General features: G+C 40.2%; 1 protein-coding gene across 11 annotated transcripts in view; it reads right to left on the bottom strand.

Moving 5' to 3' along the window:
• The window catches only part of PTPRH (protein tyrosine phosphatase receptor type H), a 243,491-nt gene that overhangs the window by 68,027 nt on the left and 154,908 nt on the right, over positions 1-20,556 (bottom strand). For 4 of the 11 annotated variants that reach the window (XM_073656350.1, XM_073656354.1, XM_073656353.1 and 1 more), the window contains 5 exons: positions 18,104-18,364; positions 12,234-12,494; positions 10,450-10,710; positions 2,835-3,095; positions 751-1,011 (listed from right to left, as the gene is read on the bottom strand). In XM_073656350.1, coding sequence (XP_073512451.1) covers positions 751-1,011; positions 2,835-3,095; positions 10,450-10,710; positions 12,234-12,494; positions 18,104-18,364 — 1,305 coding nt within the window. The remainder of the gene's footprint in view (positions 1-750; positions 1,012-2,834; positions 3,096-10,449; positions 10,711-12,233; positions 12,495-18,103; positions 18,365-20,556) is intronic. The other 7 variants (XM_073656359.1, XM_073656361.1, XM_073656351.1 and 4 more) reach the window with 6 other exon arrangements.

Here is a 20,556-nt window from a genome sequence, read left to right as displayed (position 1 = left end):
GGGGACTCGAGGAACATTATAAAATATTAAGTGGGCAGCATTATTATAGGGGCACTGAGTATTGTGACCGTTAAAGGTGCACACGAGCATTATTATTTTCTTGGGCGCAAAATGTGGGCACTGTTTTCTGGGGCACTTACACAAGGAAATAATATTTTCTAGGGGAGCAATTTTACCTGTTTTAAGCATTATTATATGAGGCACTAAGAGGAGGATTGTTTTTTTGCCACAGCAAGTTTAGTCATAGGGACAAATAAGGCAGCTGAAAACATAATATTGGGGGTGTCAATAGAATAAAGAGATTGCGCAGGTTGGGAATAGGTGGGGAGGACTGTGCTGGAGCGATGAGAAATCAAATGAGTCTTTGTTGTAAGCTCTGCAGACGAATTGTGGCTGGAAGATGTCATGGTCGTATGGGTTAGATGGAAAAGACTGGAGAAGTGACAAAATCCATCAAAAAGAATGTCAGCTGTAAGTCACTATATACTGTTATCATCTCTGACTTATGAACTCTGCTAGCAATAGTATCTCTAGGAACGCTTAATGCCTGTGTATATTTTATTCTTTTTTTCCTTGTTTGTGCGGGGCAATAATCCTTAATCTTTACAAATGGATCTATATATCCACCACAACCCAACCTAAGTTTTCACTAGGACAGACAGATGAGGGAATTTGCTACGATTTTACTACAATTCCAATTAAAACTGGGCTAGAACAGTATTAAACAATGTAACTCAGACATGAACTTACGTGTTGTTGCATTAGCAACATTAGATGGATTGCTAGAAGTTCCATTACTGGTGACTGAAAAGACGGTGAAGCTGTAATCTGTTCCCGGGGCTAGGCCTGTTACCACTGCGGTATTATTCTTTATACCAGGCACACTTTTAGACCCATATTTCACAGTATAGGTGTATGAGCTGTTATTGGGGTCAGAGGAGGGTGGCCACATGAGAGTCACAGAAGTGTCTGATACAGATGTAACCACCAAGTTCGTGACAGAAGTGGACACTTAGAAGACAGAAATACCAAAAACTTGTCAGATGGCACAATACTTTACTAAGATAGCCATGAGTCAGTATATCTGCCAAATTATTAATTGCTACATGTGTACAGGATCGGAATCATGAACAGCACAGGAATACATCACCAGACCACCAACACCAAAGAAATACATCACCAGAACAACCAACAGTACAGGGATAAAACACCAGTACCACCTTTAGTACAAGAATGCATCACCAGAACCACCAACCATTCAGAAATATAATATCAAAACCACTATCAGTACAGAAATACATCACAATAACAACCAACAGTATATAAATTCATCACCAAAGCCACCAGCAGTACAGAAATACAACACCAGAACCACCATTAGTACAGGAGTACATCACCAGAACCACCTTCAGTACAGAAATATATCCCCAGAACTACAATCTGTACAGAAATACATTACCAGAACTACCATTAGTACATGAATACCATCCCCCAAACAGTACAGAAATACACCATTCACGACTGCAAATATATCACCAAAACTCCTGTCAGCACAGAAATACATCACCAGAACCAGCTGCAAAAATTGCATCAAAATTTTGGCATACTTAAAAATAGACCAGGGGGGAATGGATTGAAGTTGTGACAAATTTTGATTTTTTTCAAAGTCGCAGTTGAAGAATCAGGTGAAAACATTTGGCATCGCTAAATTCCGCCAACAAAGTGGAAAGCGACGAACAAAAAAAACAAGGGAGCATATATAAAATAGACTTTAAAACAGAATAAAATAATAGGCACAAATAACATAATAAATTGCCTGCAAACAAAAAGAAGCAAAACACAAAACAAGAAAAAAAACAGGTGCATAGGAAATTATGAATTGGGGCCATATGGTTTTTCTTTAAGGAGAATTGGGATATGTTCACATAATTTTTTTTTACTTTAATTTTACAGATTTGGCGTTGAAATTCACATAAAAACTGTGTTAAAATAACTCATTAAAAAGGACTGTCAGCACAGAATGACTGTTCACAACAAATACAGATGCTCGGTACATCATGGCAGGGCCAATCATTTAAAAACACCTTCCTACCTGCTCGTTTTCCCTGCATCTCCACCCCCCTCTTTGATTGACAGCTCTGGCTCCAAAGAGCCAAAGAAGGGTGGAAATAGATGGAAAATAAACAGGTGAGAAGGTGCACCTAAACATTTGGGCATGCCATGATCCACCATGCATCTATACCTGGTTTGAGCAGTCATTCTGTGCTGACAGAACCTCTTTAAAGTCAATTCTTAATTTTTTTGGAGGACATGCCTGTAGGGCCCATGGTGCTGTTGTCTTTTCCATGTAAAGAAAAAAAATCAAACATGTCAATTCTTGAGTCATGTTTGCCTGAATTATAGCTCCAAGTTTGACTACAGAATAAACTGGAGCAGAAAAAAAAAGGCCAAATAAAAACGTATCAGTCCTAATTCATTATTGCCTTTACACCTCTTTTTTGTCCAGTTGTGTGTCTTTTATTTACACCCAATTAAATATTCTATCTGCTCCTTTAATCCTATTTCAGGTGTGCTCGCCTGTTTGTTTTTTGCTTTGTGAGCGGAGTTTAGTGATTCCAGATGTACTTGGCTACTTCTTCAATTGCAACTTATTAAAGTCTCAAAATTTGGCGCAACTTCAGTCAAGTTGCTCGGCTCTCTGGAGAGATTTTTTTGCATACTATTCAAAAAGTTGCATCATTTTGCTCAAAAAGTCACCAAATTAGTTAATGAGAAAGAAGCCCACCTTAAGATTGCAGTTATAAAAACAATGTAACACATAGACATGAACTTACGTGTTGTTGTGTTAGCAGCAGTAGATGGATTGCTATAAGTTCCATTACTGGTGACTGCATAGACTGTGAAGCTGTAATCTGTTCCCGGGGCTAGGTCTGTTATCCCTACGGTGCTTGTAGTTATACCAGTCTTATTTTTAGACCCATATTTCACAGTATAGGTATATGAGCTCTTATTAGGGTCAGAGGAGGGTGTCCACGTGAGGTTCACAGAAGTGTCTGATACAGATGTTATCTGTAAGTTCATGACCATGGAGGGCACTTGGAAGATAAATATAAAAAATTATACATTATGAATCCTATTTTATTTGCCGCAAGTTTCCAGAAAAGGTTTTCTTTTTTCAGAAAATGGCGTGTAAATGTAAAAGTTTGACACATTGTGTCCAAAATTAAAATTAACAACACAAATGACACCTTTTGGGGGAATTAATAATAGTTTACAGAAATTAATAGTAGACATTAGCATTTTGCCATTTTTCTAATAAGCAACAAGTGGGACTTCACCTACCTGAGACCACTGGATGGAAGCACAAACTACAGAATAGGTGTGATTAAATATGTAGTAGTGTCATTAAAAATGATTAGCTATAGAATACCAGCCCAGAATCTCTCAGTGAGTATATTACATACGGATAGGAATTGACATGCTACAGTGCTTAATTTTATAATTAATGTTTCTAACCTAAATACAGATGTAGTACCCATTAACTTGTGAAATGGCACAATACTTTATTAACCTCGCCATGTTTCAGGTTATCTGCCAAGTTATGGATTGCTACATGTGTACAGGATCAGAACTATTAAACAGCACAGGAACACATCACCAGAAGCAACATTAGTACAGGAATACATCACCAGAACCATCATTAGTATATTAATACATCCCCCAGAACCACCAACTACAATGAAATATAACATCAAAATGACCATCAGTACAGAAATACATCACCAGAATTACCATCAGCACTGGAATACATAATCTGAACTACCATTAGTACATAAATACATCACCAGTACAGAAATACAACATCACAACCGCCAACAGTCCAGAAATACAGAATCACCATCAGTACATGAATAAATCACCAAACCTCCTGTCAGTACAGAAATACATAACATGAATCAGAAGCAAAATTGCATCATAATTTTGACGTACTTAAAATTACACCAGAGGTACTAGAGTAAAGTTTTGCTAAATTGAGATTTTTTTAAAAAAGTTGCAATTGATGAATCAGGCAAAAAAATCTGGAAATCGCTAAATTCCACCCACAAAGTGGAAAACACAAAAAACAAAACAGGTAAGCACATATAAATCGATTTCAAAATAGAATAAAACAATAGAGACACATATAAAATAATAAATTGGCTGTTTTCTGTCTCGTTTTGTGCCACTATTTTTTACACTCAATTTTTCTATTTGATGCTTTTTTTCAGTCTATTTATGTGTGCTTAGTAGTGATGATCGAGCACTAAAATGCTCGGGCACTCGATGTTCGAGACAAGCAAATTGGAATACTCGGGTGCTCGACCCGAGCAACGAGCCCAATGTAAGTCTATGGGAAACTCGAGCATTTTTCAAGTGGCTCCCCCCGGCGGTCTGCAGAGGGACTAAAAATTGCCCAAATCGATGGGAACAGTGCTCAAATGACATGGGAACAGCATGGGGGAAGACCCCTGGAAGCATTTCTGACTCCCAGGTTACTGCTATCAACAACGTTGTCAGAGATATTACGCCACGTTTATGGACTCACAATAAAACATACAAAAACAAAATGCATTTTCCTGGGAAATATGTTAAGGAACATCCTCTCCAGGGTAATGACTTGTTTATAAGGCAAAATAAATAACCAAAAACAAAAATGCTCCTCCACACCTTGGGCTATGTTCACATGTAGCTTTTTTGATGTGTTTTTGCACTTTTGCATTGCTTTCAACGGTGAAAAAATATTTACCAGTACATTTCATTTAAACATTTTACCTCCTTATCTGGCCATGTGGCGTGTGAGATATCATCAGACACATCCGGTTTCATTTATGATGGAGGGACTCTGAAAGTCACAAAGACTATTTTTATAGAGCTATCAGGCGGCCCTTACTATTCTTAAAGGGCCAACAGTCAGCTATGCTTTGTTGTTCCCATTATTAAAGAGTGGGTCTCCTATACTGTTTTTGCTTATGCAGTGAAGCAACGGCTGCCAAAAATTTGGAGGAACTCCAATGCCCCTTGCAAGAGACGTAGAGGTCGGAGGGCCTCCTGCAAAATATGCTCCCATTATTAGGAAGTGTGTCTCCCATACTGTTTGCCTATGCAGTGAAGCAACGGCTGCCAAAAATTTGGAGGAACTCCAATGCCCCTTGCAAGAGACGTAGAGGTCGAAGGGCCTCCTGAAAACAATGCTCCCATTATTAGGAAGTGTGTCTCCCATACTGTTTGCCTATGCAGTGAAGCAACGGCTGCCAAAAAATTGGAGGGACTCCAATGCCCCTCGCAAGAGACGTAGATATGTTGATATGGTATAATTCCACCGGCAGCACTAAAAACCCGCTCTGACAAAATGCTAGCGGCAGGGAAGGCCAGGACCTCCAAGGCATAGAGAGCCAGTTCATGCCATGTGTCCAGCTTGGATACATAATAATTATAAGGCACAGAGGAATCACGGAGGACATTGGTGCGGACGGCAAGGTACTCCCTCAGCATCTTCCGCAACTTTTCGCTCCTTGAGAGAGTACCCCACGCATCAGGGCTTGTGCGATGGGAGGGTCTGAGAAATCTGTCCCAGAATTTTGACAGTGTTCCTCTGTCTCTGCTCGATTGCATTTGTGTCTCTGTACTCCTTGGTTGTCCAACGAACTGTGACCTCTGCCGCCAGCGTTTTCACGTGGGAATTTTTTTAAATAAATTCCGCAACAAGGGCATGTGTGCCATATTGCAAAGAGGCAAGACTTCTGTGTCCTCACCAAGAGGACGACTGACCATGCTCTCCTCCTCCCTGTCCTCAGGCCATTCAAGCTGAACAGACGGTATTACAGTTGTGCAGGTAGTACCGTCTATAGCACAGGAAACTAGCTCCTGTTCATCCTCCTCCTCCTCTTCCTCATTGTCACCCAATCCACATTGGGATGAGATGAGGCTGGGCTCTGTGGAATCACCCTGTATGGTTCCTTGCTCCATCTCATCATGCGCCGTCTGCAATGCATCCTCTTTAATTGTGAGCAGAGAGCGTTTCAGAATACAGAGAAGTGGGATGGTGAGACTAATTATGTCGTCATCGCCGCTCACCATCTTAGAGGAGTCCTCAAAGTTTTGGAGGATGGTACATATGTCTGACATCCATGTCCACTCCTGAGGTTTTTTGTGTGGAGTCTGTCCTGAATACCGACGGCCTTGTTGATGCTGGTAGTCAACTGCTCTCTTCTGCTCACAAATCCTTCCCCACATCTGCAATGTAGAGTTCCAATGCGTGGGGACAATGCAGATCACTCAGTAAGCTGGAAGCTGCAAATGCTGCTGAAGCACGGCAAGGGCGGGAGAAGCTGTAGCTGACTTTCTAAAATGGGCACACAGGCGGCGTACTTTGACAAGCAGATCCGACAGTTCCGGGTAGGTTTTGAGAAACCACTTAATCACGAGGTTAAGCACATGGGCCAGGCATGGTACGTGTGTGAGCTCATCTCACCTCAGAGCTGCCACAGGGTTCCGGCCATTGTCACACACAACCATGCCTGGCTGTAGGTTCAGCAGTGTAAGCCACAGATCTGCCTGCTCTTTCAGAGCTTTCCACAAGTCTTCAGCGTTGTGCGGTTTGTCACCTAAGCATATTAGCTTCAGCATAGCCTGTTGCCGCTTGGACGAGGCAGTGCTGCTGTGCTTCCAGCTTGCGACTGATGTGGTCATTTCGGAGATGGACGCTGACGAGGAGAAGGAGGTGCAGAAGCTGTAGCATGTGGGGCAATCCTGATTGACCCAGGGCCCGCAATCCTCGGCGTCAGGAGGACGTGTTCCATCCTAAGGTTCGACTGGGTCCCGGCTTTCACTATATTAACGCAGTGTGCCATCAGCAAGATGAACCATCCTTGCCCACAAGCCCTTGTCCACATGTCCGTGGTTAGGTGGACTTTCCCAGTAACTGCATTGTTGAGGGCACGTCTAATGTTGTGGGACACATACTCGTGTAATGCGGGGATGGCACACCGGGAGAAATAGTGGCGGCTGGGGACCGAGTACCGAGGGACGGCTGCCGCCATCAAGTTGTGGAAAGCTTCAGTCTCCACAAGCCTAAAAGGCAACATTTCAAGCGCAGGCATTCGCGAAATGTGTGAATTTAGTAGTGTGGCTTGTGGGACGTTGGCTGTGTATTTGCGCTTGCGTTCCAAGGACTGGGGTAGGGACAATCTGAACGCTGCGCTGGGACAAGGACGTGGACGTACTTGCTGATGGTGCTAGTTGAGAGTGTGCAACGACAGGTGCAGGGCAGGAGGCATCTTGGCATGCGCCATGGACAGGGGATTGGCGTGCACGCACAACAGTGGAACAAGCAGTGGTGTCACCCACAGACACTGTTGCTGGACACTGGAGTTTGGCCCACTTAGTCGGGTACTATGCTACCATGTGCCTGATCATGCTGGTGTTGGTCAGGCTGCTAGTTTTGCTACCCCTGCTGATGCTGGCCTTTTTGGGGTTATCTGCAAAGTCTTTAAAAAATAGCCAGACTTGGGAAGACCTAACAGTTGTACTGGCAACTTCCATTGTGGTGGCGTTACGAGGAACGCTTTCCCGCCTTGTGTCTGAGGCCACCACGCTGCTTCTTCCTGCCTGTTGTGGTGCTATACCTCCATCCCCCTGTGTGCTGCTGTCCTCGCTCTGTCTGTCCCCCTGCCAGGTTGGGTCAGTTACTAAATCATCCACCACCTTGTCTTCCACTTCCACACCCTGGTCCTCCTCCTGACTTTCTGGCAATTGTGTCTCATCATCATCATCATCCACCTTTTGCGACAGTAATTGCACTTTCCCACATTTGCCTTTGTGTGATCATGGCTGCTCCAATATTTGGGCATCGCTACATGCATTCACCTCTTGACTCGCTTGAAGCTGGCCGGGCGAGAGGCCAGAATCTACAAATGGAAAAGTGAACAGCTCTTCAGAGTGTCCAAGTGTGGGATCAATTGTCTTTGGGCACTCGGTATGGTGGGAGGAAGAAGGATCTGGGTGAGGAATATGCGGTCCACACTCATGGCTACTGAGACTTGACCGTGTGGAAGACAGGGTGGTGGTGGTGGCTAAGTGACGGGAAGCATTATCTGCCATCAAACCAATAACCTTTTCACACTGCTCTGGGTTCAATAGTGTTTTTTATGCGGACCCCTAGTAATTGGGACTGGAAGGTCGAGCGACAAGATGTGGGTGTTTGTTGTGGCACAATTTTAGCTTGCCCACGGCCACATCCACGTCCTCATCCTCTGCATGCACCATCACCATCACGCCCACTTCCCCGTCCCTTGCCACACACCTTGCCTATTTTTAATGGAGGACAATATTTTCCACGTTCACGAGAAATAGCTAATTTTGGAACATAGTTATATGTGATGCCTCTGACAGAGAACCACGGTTTTAAATAGCTGGCCTGTTATTTGCTAATACTATCCTTCACAGACACCTAGCGTGAATAGCTTGACACACTGCAACAGAATGGAAAAGGAGGCCAATATTTTCCAAGGTCAGTTTCAATTTCTGGATTTTTATCGCTGAAATATGAACAGATCTGGCTTTATTCTGCAGTGAGAACAAGCAAATGGAGCAGAAAGATGGTGTACTCTGGATTGCTTTTTAAGCAAATAACCAGGATTAAGATACATTTTTTTTTTTCCCTGGGCCCTGATATGTCTACAAATATCTGTAAGAACAGCAGCATCAGGAACGTTCAATGGACCCTCTTGCACTATATGCACTGCAGTCTGCCACATACACTGCCTGCCTGCCTAACTCCTGCTATCACTACTGAATATATGTAGCTGGATTAGTTCTCAGAAGCACTGTTAGTTCAGATGGATATATAATGTATATATGTTGTGGAATACCTATACTAACTATGAAGAAGCAAATCTCTCCCTGACGCAGCAGCACCTCTCTATACTCTGCCTGGTTCCGGAGTAGACTACGATGAGCATGGCGGCGCCCGGTCTTATATACACCTGATGATGCTGTGTGGCCAGCAAGTCACTGTAATGCCCACAACCAACATGGCTACGGCATTACAGTGCATGGCAGGCAATCCTTGCATGTTCATGGACTCTCTAAAGAGCACCAAACATGCAAGGAGGGGACCCGAGTTCCCGCCCGAGCAACCCCTAAAATACTTGGCGCGCTCGTCGAGCACAGTGATCCTCGGGTGACTACCAAGCACGTACGCTCATCACTAGCGCTTACCTGTTCGTTTGTTTTTTGCTTTGTGGTCAGAATTTTGTAATTCCAGATGTTCTTGGCTGATTCATCAATTGCAGCTTTTTAAAAAATCTCAAAATTTGCCACAACTTAACTCCAGTAATTTCTATCATGTAATGTATATGCAATTTTCACGTCAAACAAGCATTTCTGTGTCTATATGGTTCGGGATGTCAGCTGTATGTCTAGGAACATTTAATTGCTTTGTTTCTTTTATTCTCCTTTTTCTTGTTTATGGATGGTAATACAAACAGATCTATATCTTTTTTGGCTTTTTTTTTCTACAAAATTTTAGGGAAAGATGGCACGTAGTTTATTTTTCATTTGGATTTTACAGATTCTGCTTCAAAATCCACATGAAAACTCTATTAATTTAATTAGAGAACATTACTATATCCTCTAAGTAAAAAAAATAGCAGCAACGTGTAAATTCTTGGGACACTCTGCTTGGAAAATAGCTCCAAATTTGGCTATGGAATCAAGTGAAGTTGAAAAAAAAAGTTTCAAAAACACAATTGTATTTTTCAGACAGTTTTTTATAACCACATAAAAATGGATTGCATAGGTGTTTGAATGAGTGTTATTGAACTAAGTGTTATTTTGAGCTTTTCCCAATAAAATCAATAGGAATCGTATTCAAAGAATATTTGAAGCATTTTTTTGAATGTAGTTTTTTGGCTCCCCAAAACAACTCTGTTAACTTACCCTAATGACGAGAAGGCCATACATGCATGTGGCTCTCTGAATAAAGCTTATGGGTTTTGTGCTAACTGCCCAGTGTTCAAAATAGGTCAAGAGACCCTATTCTCCAGGCAATCCGAGGGGTCTAGACAGTGCACCACTAGTACTTTTCTGCCCCTGCTCTTCTATACATATCGCTGCTCACGTGTAGTTTCCGTGTCAGACAAGAACTTTTGTTCCTATATGGTTTGGGGCTTCCAACTGTATCTAGGAACATTCATTAGCTGGGTCTTTTATTCACCTTTTCCTTGTTTGTGCACGGTAATAATCATGAATCTCTACAAATGGATCTACTGTACATCACCACCACAACCCAACCTAAGTCTTCCCTAGAACAGACAAATGAAGGGATTTGATACTGTTTTACCACAATTGCAGTGTAGACTATAAAACCATGACTAGAAAAACAGTGTAATACAAATACATCCAACTTACGTGTTGTTGCGTTAGCAGCAGTAGATGGATTGCTAAAGGTTCCATTACTGGTGACTGCATAGACGGTGAAGCTGTAATCTGTTCCCGGGGCTAGGCCTGTTATCCCTACAGTGCTTGTCGTTATACCAGTCTTATTTTGAGACCCATATTTTACAGTATAGGTGTATGAGCTCTTATTAGGGTCAGAGGAGGGTGTCCACGTGAGGTTCACAGAAGTGTCTGATACAGATGTTATCTGTAAGTTCATGACCATGGAGGGCACTTGGGAGTAAAATACCAAAAATTATAAATTGTAAGCCCTTTTTTATTTCTCGCATGTTTCCATAATTTTTTTTTTTTTTTTTAGAAAATGGAGTGTAAATTGAAACGTTTGACACAATGACACATTGTGTCCAAAATTAAAATGAACACAATACAAATTACACCTTTTGGGGGAATTAAATAATGATTTACAGAAATAAATATTAGACAGCATTTTGCCATTTTTCGAATAAGCAAAAAGTGGGACTTCACCTACCTGAGACCACTGGATGGAAGCACAAACTAGAGAAAAGGTGTAATTAAATATGTAGTAGTGCCATTAAAACAAATTACATACAGAATACCAGCCCAGAATCTCTCAATGAGTATATTACACACTGTTAGGATTTGGCATGCTACAGTTCTTAATTTTATAATTAATGTTCCTAACCTAAATACAGATGTAGTAATCCTTAACTTGTGAGATGGGACAATGCTTTAGCAACATAGCCATGTTTTGGTTTATCTGCCAAGTTATCAATTGCTACATGTGTACAGGATCAGAACAATTAACAGCACAGGAATACACCACCAGAACCACCATTAGTACAGGAATGCATCACCCGAACCACCATCTGCACTTGAATACATCACAAGAACCACCGTTAGTACATGAATACATCACTAGAACCACCAACAGTACCAACATACATCACAACCACCAACAGTACAGAAATACAAAATCACCATCAGTACTTGAAAACATCACCAGAACTCCCGTCAGTACAGAAATACATCACTATAATCAGCAGCAAAATTGCATCAAAATTTTGGCATACATAAAAATGCACCATGGGCATAGGAATAAAGTTTTGTCAAATTTTTTGATTTTTTTAATAAGTCGCAACTGATGAGTCAGGCGAAAACATCTGGAATTGCTAGATTCCACCCACAAAGTGGAAAACAAGAAAAACAGGCAAGCACATATAAAATAGACTTCAAAATAGAATAAAATAATAAGCACAAATAAAATGATGAATTGGCTGCTTTTTTGTCTTTGTTTTGTACCTTTATTTGATTACACCCAATTAATTATTCTATTTGCTGTTTTTTTAAGTCTATTTTGTGTGTGCTTAACTGTTCATTTGTTTTTCTTTTGCTTTGTAGGTGGAGTTTAGCGATTCCAGATGTTCTTGGCTTATTCATTAAACGCACCTTTTAAAAAAACAATCTCAAAATTTGCCACAAATTCACTCCAGTAATTTCCATCATGTAATGTATATGTAATTTACATGTCAAACAAGCATTTATGTGTCTATATAGTTGGGGGCGTCAGCAGTATCTCTAGTAACAGCTTTGTATGTTTTATTCTCCTTTTTCTTGTTTGTGCATGGTAATAATCATTAATCTCTACAAATCGATCTATATCTCCAGCACAACCCAACCTAAGGTCTTCCATAGAACAGACGCATGAGGGGATTTGGCACAATTGTAGTGTAGACCCCAAAACCACAGTTTAAAAACAGTGTAAGACACGAACTTACGTGTTGTTGTGTTAGCAGCAATAGATGGATTGCTATAAGTTCCATTACTAGTGACTGCATAGACGGTGAAGCTGTAATCTGTTCCCGGGGCTAGGTCTGTTATCCCTACGGTGCTTGTCGTTATACCAGTCTTATTTTGAGACCCATATTTCACAGTATAGGTGTATGAGCTCTTATTAGGGTCAGGGGACGGTGTCCACGTGAGGTTCACAGAAGTGTCTGATACAGATGTTATCTGTAAGCTTGTGACAATGGAAGGCACTTGGAAGATAAATACCAAAAATTATAAATTGTAAGCCCTTTTTTATTTCTCGAAAGTTTTCATAATTTTTTTTTTTTTAGAAAATGGAGTGTAAATGGAAACGTTTAACACAATGACACATTGTGTCGAAAATTAAAATGAACACAATACAAATTATACCTTTTTTCAGGAATTAATCATAATGATTTACAGAAATAAATATTAGACAGCATTTTGCCATGTTTCTAATAAGCAACAAGTGGGACTTCACCTACCTGAGACCACTGGATGGAAGCACAAACTAGAGAAAAAGTTTAATTAAATATGTAGTAGTGCCATTAAAACAAATTACCTACAGAATACCAGTCTAGAATCTCTCAGTGAGTATATTACACACTGTTAGGATTTGGCATGCTACAGTTCTTAATTTTATAATTAATGTTCCTAACCTAAATACAGATGTAGTAATCCTTAACTTGTGAGATGACACAATGCTTTAGTAACATAGCCATGGTTTGGGTTAGCTGCCAAGTTATGAATTGTTACATGTGTACAGGATCAGAACAATTAACAGCACAGGAATACACCACCAGAACCACCATTAGTACAGGAATACATCAACAGAACCATCATTAGTACAGAAATACATCACCAGAACCACTATCTGCACTGGAATACATCACCCAAACCATCATTAGTACAGGAATACATCACCATAAACACAATACATAAACACATCACCAGAACCACCATAAGTACATGAACACATCACTAGAACCACCAACAATACCAAAATATTGCATCAAAATTTTGGCATACATAAAAATGCACCATGGGCACGGGAATAAAGTTTTGTCAAATTTTTAGATTTTTTTTAATAAGTTGCAACTGATGAGTCAGGCGAAAACATCTGGAATTGCTAAATTCCACCAAAAAGTGGAAAACAAGAAAAATAGGTGAGCACATATAAAATAGACTACAAAATAGAATAAAATAATAGGCACAAATAAAATGATGAATTGGCTGCTTTTTTGTCTTTGTTTTGTACCTTTATTTCATTACACCCAATTAATTATTCTATTTGCTGTTTTTTAAGTCTATTTTGTGTGTGCTTAACTGTTCTTTTGTTTGTTTTTTGATTTGTGCGTGGAGTTTAGCGATTCCAGATGTTCTTGGCTGATTAAATGCAACTTTTTAAAAAAAATCTCAAAATTTGGCACAACTTCACTCCAGTAATTTCCATCATGTAATGTATATGTAATTTCCATGTCAAACAAGCATTTATGTGTCTATATAGTTGGGGGCGCCAGCTATATCTCTAGGAACAGCTTTGTTTATTTTACTCTCCTTTTTCTTGTTTATGCATGGTAATAATCATTGAATATCTACAAATCGATCTATATCTCCAGCACGACCCAACCTAAGGTCTTCCCTAGAACAAACGGATGAGTGGATTTGCTACAATTGTTGTGTAGACCCCAAAACCACAGTTTAAAAACAGTGTAAAACACGAACTTACATGTTGCTGTGTTAGCAGCAATAGATGGATTGCTATAAGTTCCATTACTGGTGACTGCATAGACGGTGAAGCTGTAAACTGTTCCCGGGGCTAGGCTTGTTATCCCTATGGTGCTTGTCGTTATACCAGTCACATTTTGAGACCCATATTTTACAGTATAGGTGTATGAGCTCTTATTAGGGTCAGAGGAGGGTGTCCACGTGAGGTTCACAGAAGTGTCTGACACAGATGTTATCTGTAAGCTCATGACAATGAAGGGCACTTGGGAGATAAGTATCAAAAATTATAAATTGTGAGCCCTTTTTCATTTATTTTTATTTGTAAGTTTCCGTATAAGGATATTTTTTTTCATAAATAAAAGGAGTAACTGTAAAAGTATGACACGATGATACTTTGTTCAAAATTATACTGAACACAATACATATATGACACATTTTGGGGGGAATTAATAAGGATTTACATAAATATATATTAGACAGCATTGTCATTTTTCCAAAATGGGCCTTCACCTGACTGGCAGCACAAATTAGAGACTATGCGTGATCATATATGTAATAGTGCCACTAGAAACATTCACTTGCAAAATGCCTGAATTCTCCTTTCTGAAGTGCATATACATGCAACATATGGTTAATTCCTAACACTGCAGGTCTTAATTAGATGCACCTGGCTAGCAATGTCTAGAGAGCCAGGCTAGGTGTTCACTTGTCAGGGCGCTGAGGAATAGGGCAGTGTGTGGATTCTGCTGGTAGTTGCAGAGTACTTTTTGTTGCTGACCAAACTGAGCCAAGATAAGCGCTCAGATTTCTGCATGGGTGAGAAACCTTGATCTGGGTGTAGGTGGAAGAAAAGTCCTATACTGTTGGTAGCCTCAGCCAGAAGCTGAGAGGGAAAGAACTGAGATCTGGGCAGGTGATCATGCGCTGATATTACTTGTCAATTCGTACATGAACTGTAATTTTTCCTGTAATACCTTTGTGCCATGAAAGAGGCTATATTGTTTTTGTAACCACTGGAATCTTAAGTAATAAATCTTCAGCTGTTTGAACCAGACCGCATTGCCAGTGTGAATGCTGCCAACTACTAGAGAGAGTGAATCCCTACAATATATCTATACACATAGTAGTGCTTGAAAATTTCTGAACCCTTCTGAGATTTCCATACTTCTGCATAAATTTGACCTAAAACTGTATCAGATATTCACAAAAGTCCTATAAGTAGATAAAAGAAAATCAAACAAATGAATAACAAAAATTAGACTCAGGAAAGTGATCCAATATTACGTTTGTGAGTAACAAAAATGTCAATATTTGCTTTCAGTATCTGGTGTGACCTCCTTATTCAGCAAAACTGCATCCAAATGTTTCCGGTAATTGTTGATTGGCCCTACACATTGGCTTGGAGAAATTTTAGCCCATGCCTACAAAACAGCTTCAATTCCATTGTATTGGTGGTTTTCTCCCATGAACTTCTCGCTTCAGGTCCTACCACAACAAGTGTATAAGATTAAGGTCAGGACTTTGACTTGACCATTCCAAAACTTAAACGTTCTTCTTTTTTATCCTTTCTTTTGTAGAAAAACTCGTGTGCTTTGAGTTAATGCTTTGCTGTATAACCTATGTTTCCTTGAGATTTGGCTTATGAACAGATATACAAACAAATTCTAAAGGAAAATATGAGGATAATTCAGAAATCATTGTTCCATCAGTAAAGGCCAAGATGCAGCAAAACACCACTATGTTTCATATTTGGAATAAGAATTTAACCTATAATACATGGTTTTTCTTTTTCCAAAAATAATGCTTCTCATTTAAACTAAAAAGCTTTATTTTGGTCTCATTCGTCCACAACAAATTGTTCCAATAGCCTTCTGACTTGTCTATTTGATATTTACCGAACTGCAGACATGCAGCAATATTCTTTTTTGAGAGCAGTGGCTTTTTCCTTACAATCCTGCCATGCATGTTGTTGTGAGTCTTCCTAATGGTGGACTCATGAACATTTACATTAGCTAATGGAGAGGCCTTTGTTTGCTTAGAAGTTACCTTGGGTTTCTTTGTGACCTCACAGATTATGAACCCCTCCTGGAGTGGTTAATAAGGGTATGTGCACATATCAGCATTGTATTGTCCCCAAAAAAAATGAATGAGATTTCTGAAATCTCATGTGCCTGTTGCATATTTTTTCTTTGCAGATTTGAAGTAGTTTCAAATCTGCAACGTGTCAATTCTTTCAGCGTTTTTACACGTGATTGGGGGGAAAAAAAAGCATATAAAAGTGCTGCAAAAACGGACTCTAAACATACCTTCAAATCATCTGCTAATCTTGAAGGATCCCATACTTTTATCATTCACATATGTGTGATATTGGATCATTTTCCTCATTTAAAAAAAATTACAAAGTCTAATATACTTCTTTACTTATTTGTATATGCCAATTTTTTCTGATAGGTGCAGATTCTACTTTTGGGACTCCTCCCTTCCTCAATCAGCACTCTATTGGTATGTTTATACAAAGACTTTTTTCAAATAAGGTTTTAGGGTATCTTTTCATTGAGTTTTTTTAAAATTTGTATTTTAAGAATTCTGCTTTAAAATCCAAATGAAAACCCAATTAAAATACTCTTTGAAGATGCTTCGTATTATTCCATTGGAGAACATCATTTTCCTCTCCAAGTGGAAAAAAAGCAACACTTTTGCTTGAAAAAATAGCTCCAAATTTGATAAGAATCATTATTCTCTACTAATGGATCTTCTGTATATCCCCAGCACAATTTAACCCAAGTCTTCCGTAAAACAGAAGGATGAGGGGATTTGATACGGTTTTACCACAATTTCAGTGTAGAGTACACTGTAGACCCTAAAGCTGCTGCTAAAAAACAGAGCAAAACAGTGTAACACATAGACATGAAGTTACGTGTTGTTGTGTTAGCAGCAGTAGATGGATTGCTATGAGTTCCATCACTGGTGACTGCATAGACGGTGAAGCTGTAATCTGTTCCCGGGGCTAGGTCTGTTATCCCTACGGTGCTTGTCGTTATACCAGTCACATTTTGAGACCCATATTTCACAGTATAGGTGTATGAGCTCTTATTAGGGTCAGAGGAGGTTGTCTACTTCACGGTCACGGATGTGTCTGACACAGATATTATCTGTAAGTTTGTAACAATGGAGGGCACTTGGAAGATAAATACCAAAAATTATAAATTGTGAGCACTTTTTTATTCGCCACAAGTTTCCATAGAAGTATTTTTTTTAGAACATGGAATGTAAATGTTTTATGTATGACAAAATGACTGTGTCCAAAATTAAAATTAACAGAATACATATGCCACCTTTTGGGGGGAATTAATAATGATTTAAAGAAGTTAATATTAGACAGCATTTTGCCATTTTTCTAATAAGCAACAAGTGGGACTTCACCTACATGAGACCACTGGATGGAAGTGCAATCTAGAGAATAGGTGTGATTAAATATGTAGTAGTGCCATTAGGAATAATTACCTACAGAATACCAGCCCAGAACCCCCCAGTGAGTATATTACACATTGTTAGGATTTGGCATGCTACAGTGCTTAATTTTATAATTAATGTTCCTAACCTAAATACAGATGTAGTAACCCTTAACTTGTGAGACGGCGCAATATTTTATTAACATAGCCATGTATCGGATTATCTGCCAAGTTATGGATTGCAACATTTGCACAGGATCATAACCATTAGGAACCAATATTAGTACAAGAAAACATCACCAGAACTGTAATTAGTACATGAATACATTCTCAGAACCAACAACTATACAGAAATAGAACATTAAAAAGACCATCAGTACAGAAACACATCACTAGAACCACTATTCGTACAGGAATACTAGCTTCTAGCTGTATCTCTAGGAGCATTTAATACTTTGTTTCTTATTATTCTCATTTTCCTTGTTGTGCAAGGTAATCATCATTAATCTCTACAAATCAAATTATATCTTCAATACAACCCTAGCCAAGTCTTCCCTAGAACAGATGGATGAGGGGATTTGATACTGTTTACCACAGTTACAGTGTAGACCATAAAATTGCAGCTAGAAAAAGAGTAAAACACATAGACATGAACTTACGTGTTGTTGTGTTAGCAGCAGTAGATGGATTGCTATAAGTTCCATCACTGGTGACTGCATAGACTGTGAAGCTGTAATCTGTTCCCGGGGCTAGGTCTGTTATCCCTACGGTGCTTGTCGTTATACCAGTCTTATTTTGAGACCCATATTTCACAGTATAGGTGTATGAGCTCTTATTAGGGTCAGGGGACGGTGTCCACATGAGGTTCACAGAAGTGTCTGATACAGATGTTATCTGTAAGTTCATGACCATGGAGGGCACTTGGAAGATAAATATAAAAAATGATAAATTGTGAGCCCCTTTTGCTTCCACCAAGTTTCAGTAAAAGGGTTTTTGTTTCGTTTCATAAATTGGAGTTATAAATGTAAAATTTGACACAGTGACACATTTTCAAAATTAAAATGAACACAATATATATGACACTTTTTGGGGGTATTAATAATGATTTCCAGAAATATTAAATTAGAGAGCAGTTTATAATTTTTCCATTAAGCAATAGTGGATGAGCGAGTATGCTCGTCACTACTCGTGACTCGCCCGAGCATCACAGTGCTCGAGATGCTCGGTACTCGACGAGTATTTTTTTAATGTTCGGACAGGAGCTCGAGTCCTTGCCACGCATGTTTGGCGCTTTTTAGGCAGCCAATTAACATGCGGGGATAGAGTGACTGGCAGGCAAATGCCGTAGCCATGTTGGTAGTGGCATTACAGTGTTTAGCTGGACGCATAGCGTCATCGGGTTTATACAAGATCCGGGATCCTATGCTTGTCCCAGTCTACCCCACAAATAGTCAGAGTAGGGAGAGCTGCAACTGGACGAGGGAGAGAATTTATGCTTCATTTAGGCAGGGATTCCACACCAGTTGTATTTAGTTCATCTGCACCAAGAGCCCCAAGGGCTCATTCTGGTGAATGTGAATATTACTGTTAGCAGTAGTTAGGCAGAGTTTGTGGAGAGATCGTGTAGTACAGGATAGGGTTCATTGCACGTTCTTTCTGCTGCTGAAACTCAATAGCCCTAGTTCTCAGGGATAATATTCTTTTTGCGGTTAACCCTTTAAATTTTTGTGAAAACAATATAATATACCATTTATACTGGTCTATTTGTTTGTTACAGCCAGACTTGGTTGACTTGAATAGCATTGCTATATAGTGCAAGCAGTGAAACTTGTCCATCTGAGGTGGTCAGATTTTACTGTGGAAATAATCGTAAAATTTTGTGTCAAGGTGTGTCAGATGTGACAGACAGTCGCCCTGCAGTTGGTTGCAGAAGATCTCTTCAGTTGGCATTACAGACACCTTCTTAGCTTTTTCACTCTAGGACCCAGCGGCTGCCTCCCTCTTGCTCTAATTGACACCCTTGCCTGGTTGTTTAAAAAGCTTCACTTTGCTGTAGGGCGGTCCTGGTGATATTCACAGGTTTCCTTGTGAAAGCTTGGAGCGAGTGCTGTCTGTTTACTTCCTCTCTGGTGATAAGAGGACGTGTGTGTTATCTCTCTGAGGTCGGCTTAAGCTAATTTATTTTTCCCCCGTGTCTGTCTACCTTGTTGTTTTTAGTTAGTGGGGATCACACCCCCTTCCCTATCCAGTGCCAAGCACTAGGGAAATACGGGGGTAGGTTTCTGTGCAGCGATTGGTGAAGAACCAATATAGGGACGGTAGGGGAGACAGGGTGATATCAGATCAGCCTAGGAGGTCTCCACTCCCCCCTTTCCCTAGAGTCTGGGCTCCCTTCCCCTCTTCCCTTTGTGTTGCACTTAGTCTTTCCCACACCTTGCGTGACAATTATACTCCATTTAAAGTGCACCAGTTGTGCGTTGAAAGCATACACACAGATTTGGCCACTAACCAATTGCATCGCTATACTGCTATTGTAGTGAAACATGTCCATCTGAGGTGCTCAAATATTACAGCGGTAATAATCCTGAAATTTTTTGGTAGCTGGGAAATAATATACTCCATTTAAAATGGGCAAGTCGCGTGGTAAGGGACGGAGAAGTGGACGTGATGCAGAAGTCGAGGCCGTGGGCAAGGTGAAACTGTGACTGCTGTGGGAGCACAACAAACACCCACATCATTTCGACCTAGCTTCCTGTCCCACTTTGTAGGTGGGTGCAGAACACAACTCTTGAAGCCAGACCAGTGTGAAAAGGTTGTTGGTTGGATAGCAGATAATGCTGCCAGTCCGTTTGCCAGCACCAACCTGTCTTCCACACAGTCCAGCCTCAGTAGTTGTGAGTCTGGACCACATAATTCTCACCCTGATCCTCCTTTCTCCCACCATGCCGAGTGCCCGGAGACAAGTGACCCCACACTTGTACACTCCGAAGAGCTGTTCACATTTCCATTTATAGATTCTGGCTTCTTACCCTGCCCGCTTCAAGTGGAACATGAGGACATTGCATGTAGCAATGCCCAAATATCTGAGCAGTCACGACCACAAGAAGGCGAC

This window comes from Phyllobates terribilis, unplaced genomic scaffold (genome assembly GCF_046119375.1).
Source record: "Phyllobates terribilis strain yellow unplaced genomic scaffold, ASM4611937v1 Scaffold_12__6_contigs__length_324123572, whole genome shotgun sequence".
NCBI classification, from domain to species: domain Eukaryota; kingdom Metazoa; phylum Chordata; class Amphibia; order Anura; family Dendrobatidae; genus Phyllobates; species Phyllobates terribilis.
The sequence above is the reverse complement of the archived record's forward strand: the minus strand, read 5'-3'. Positions and strand labels throughout refer to the sequence as shown.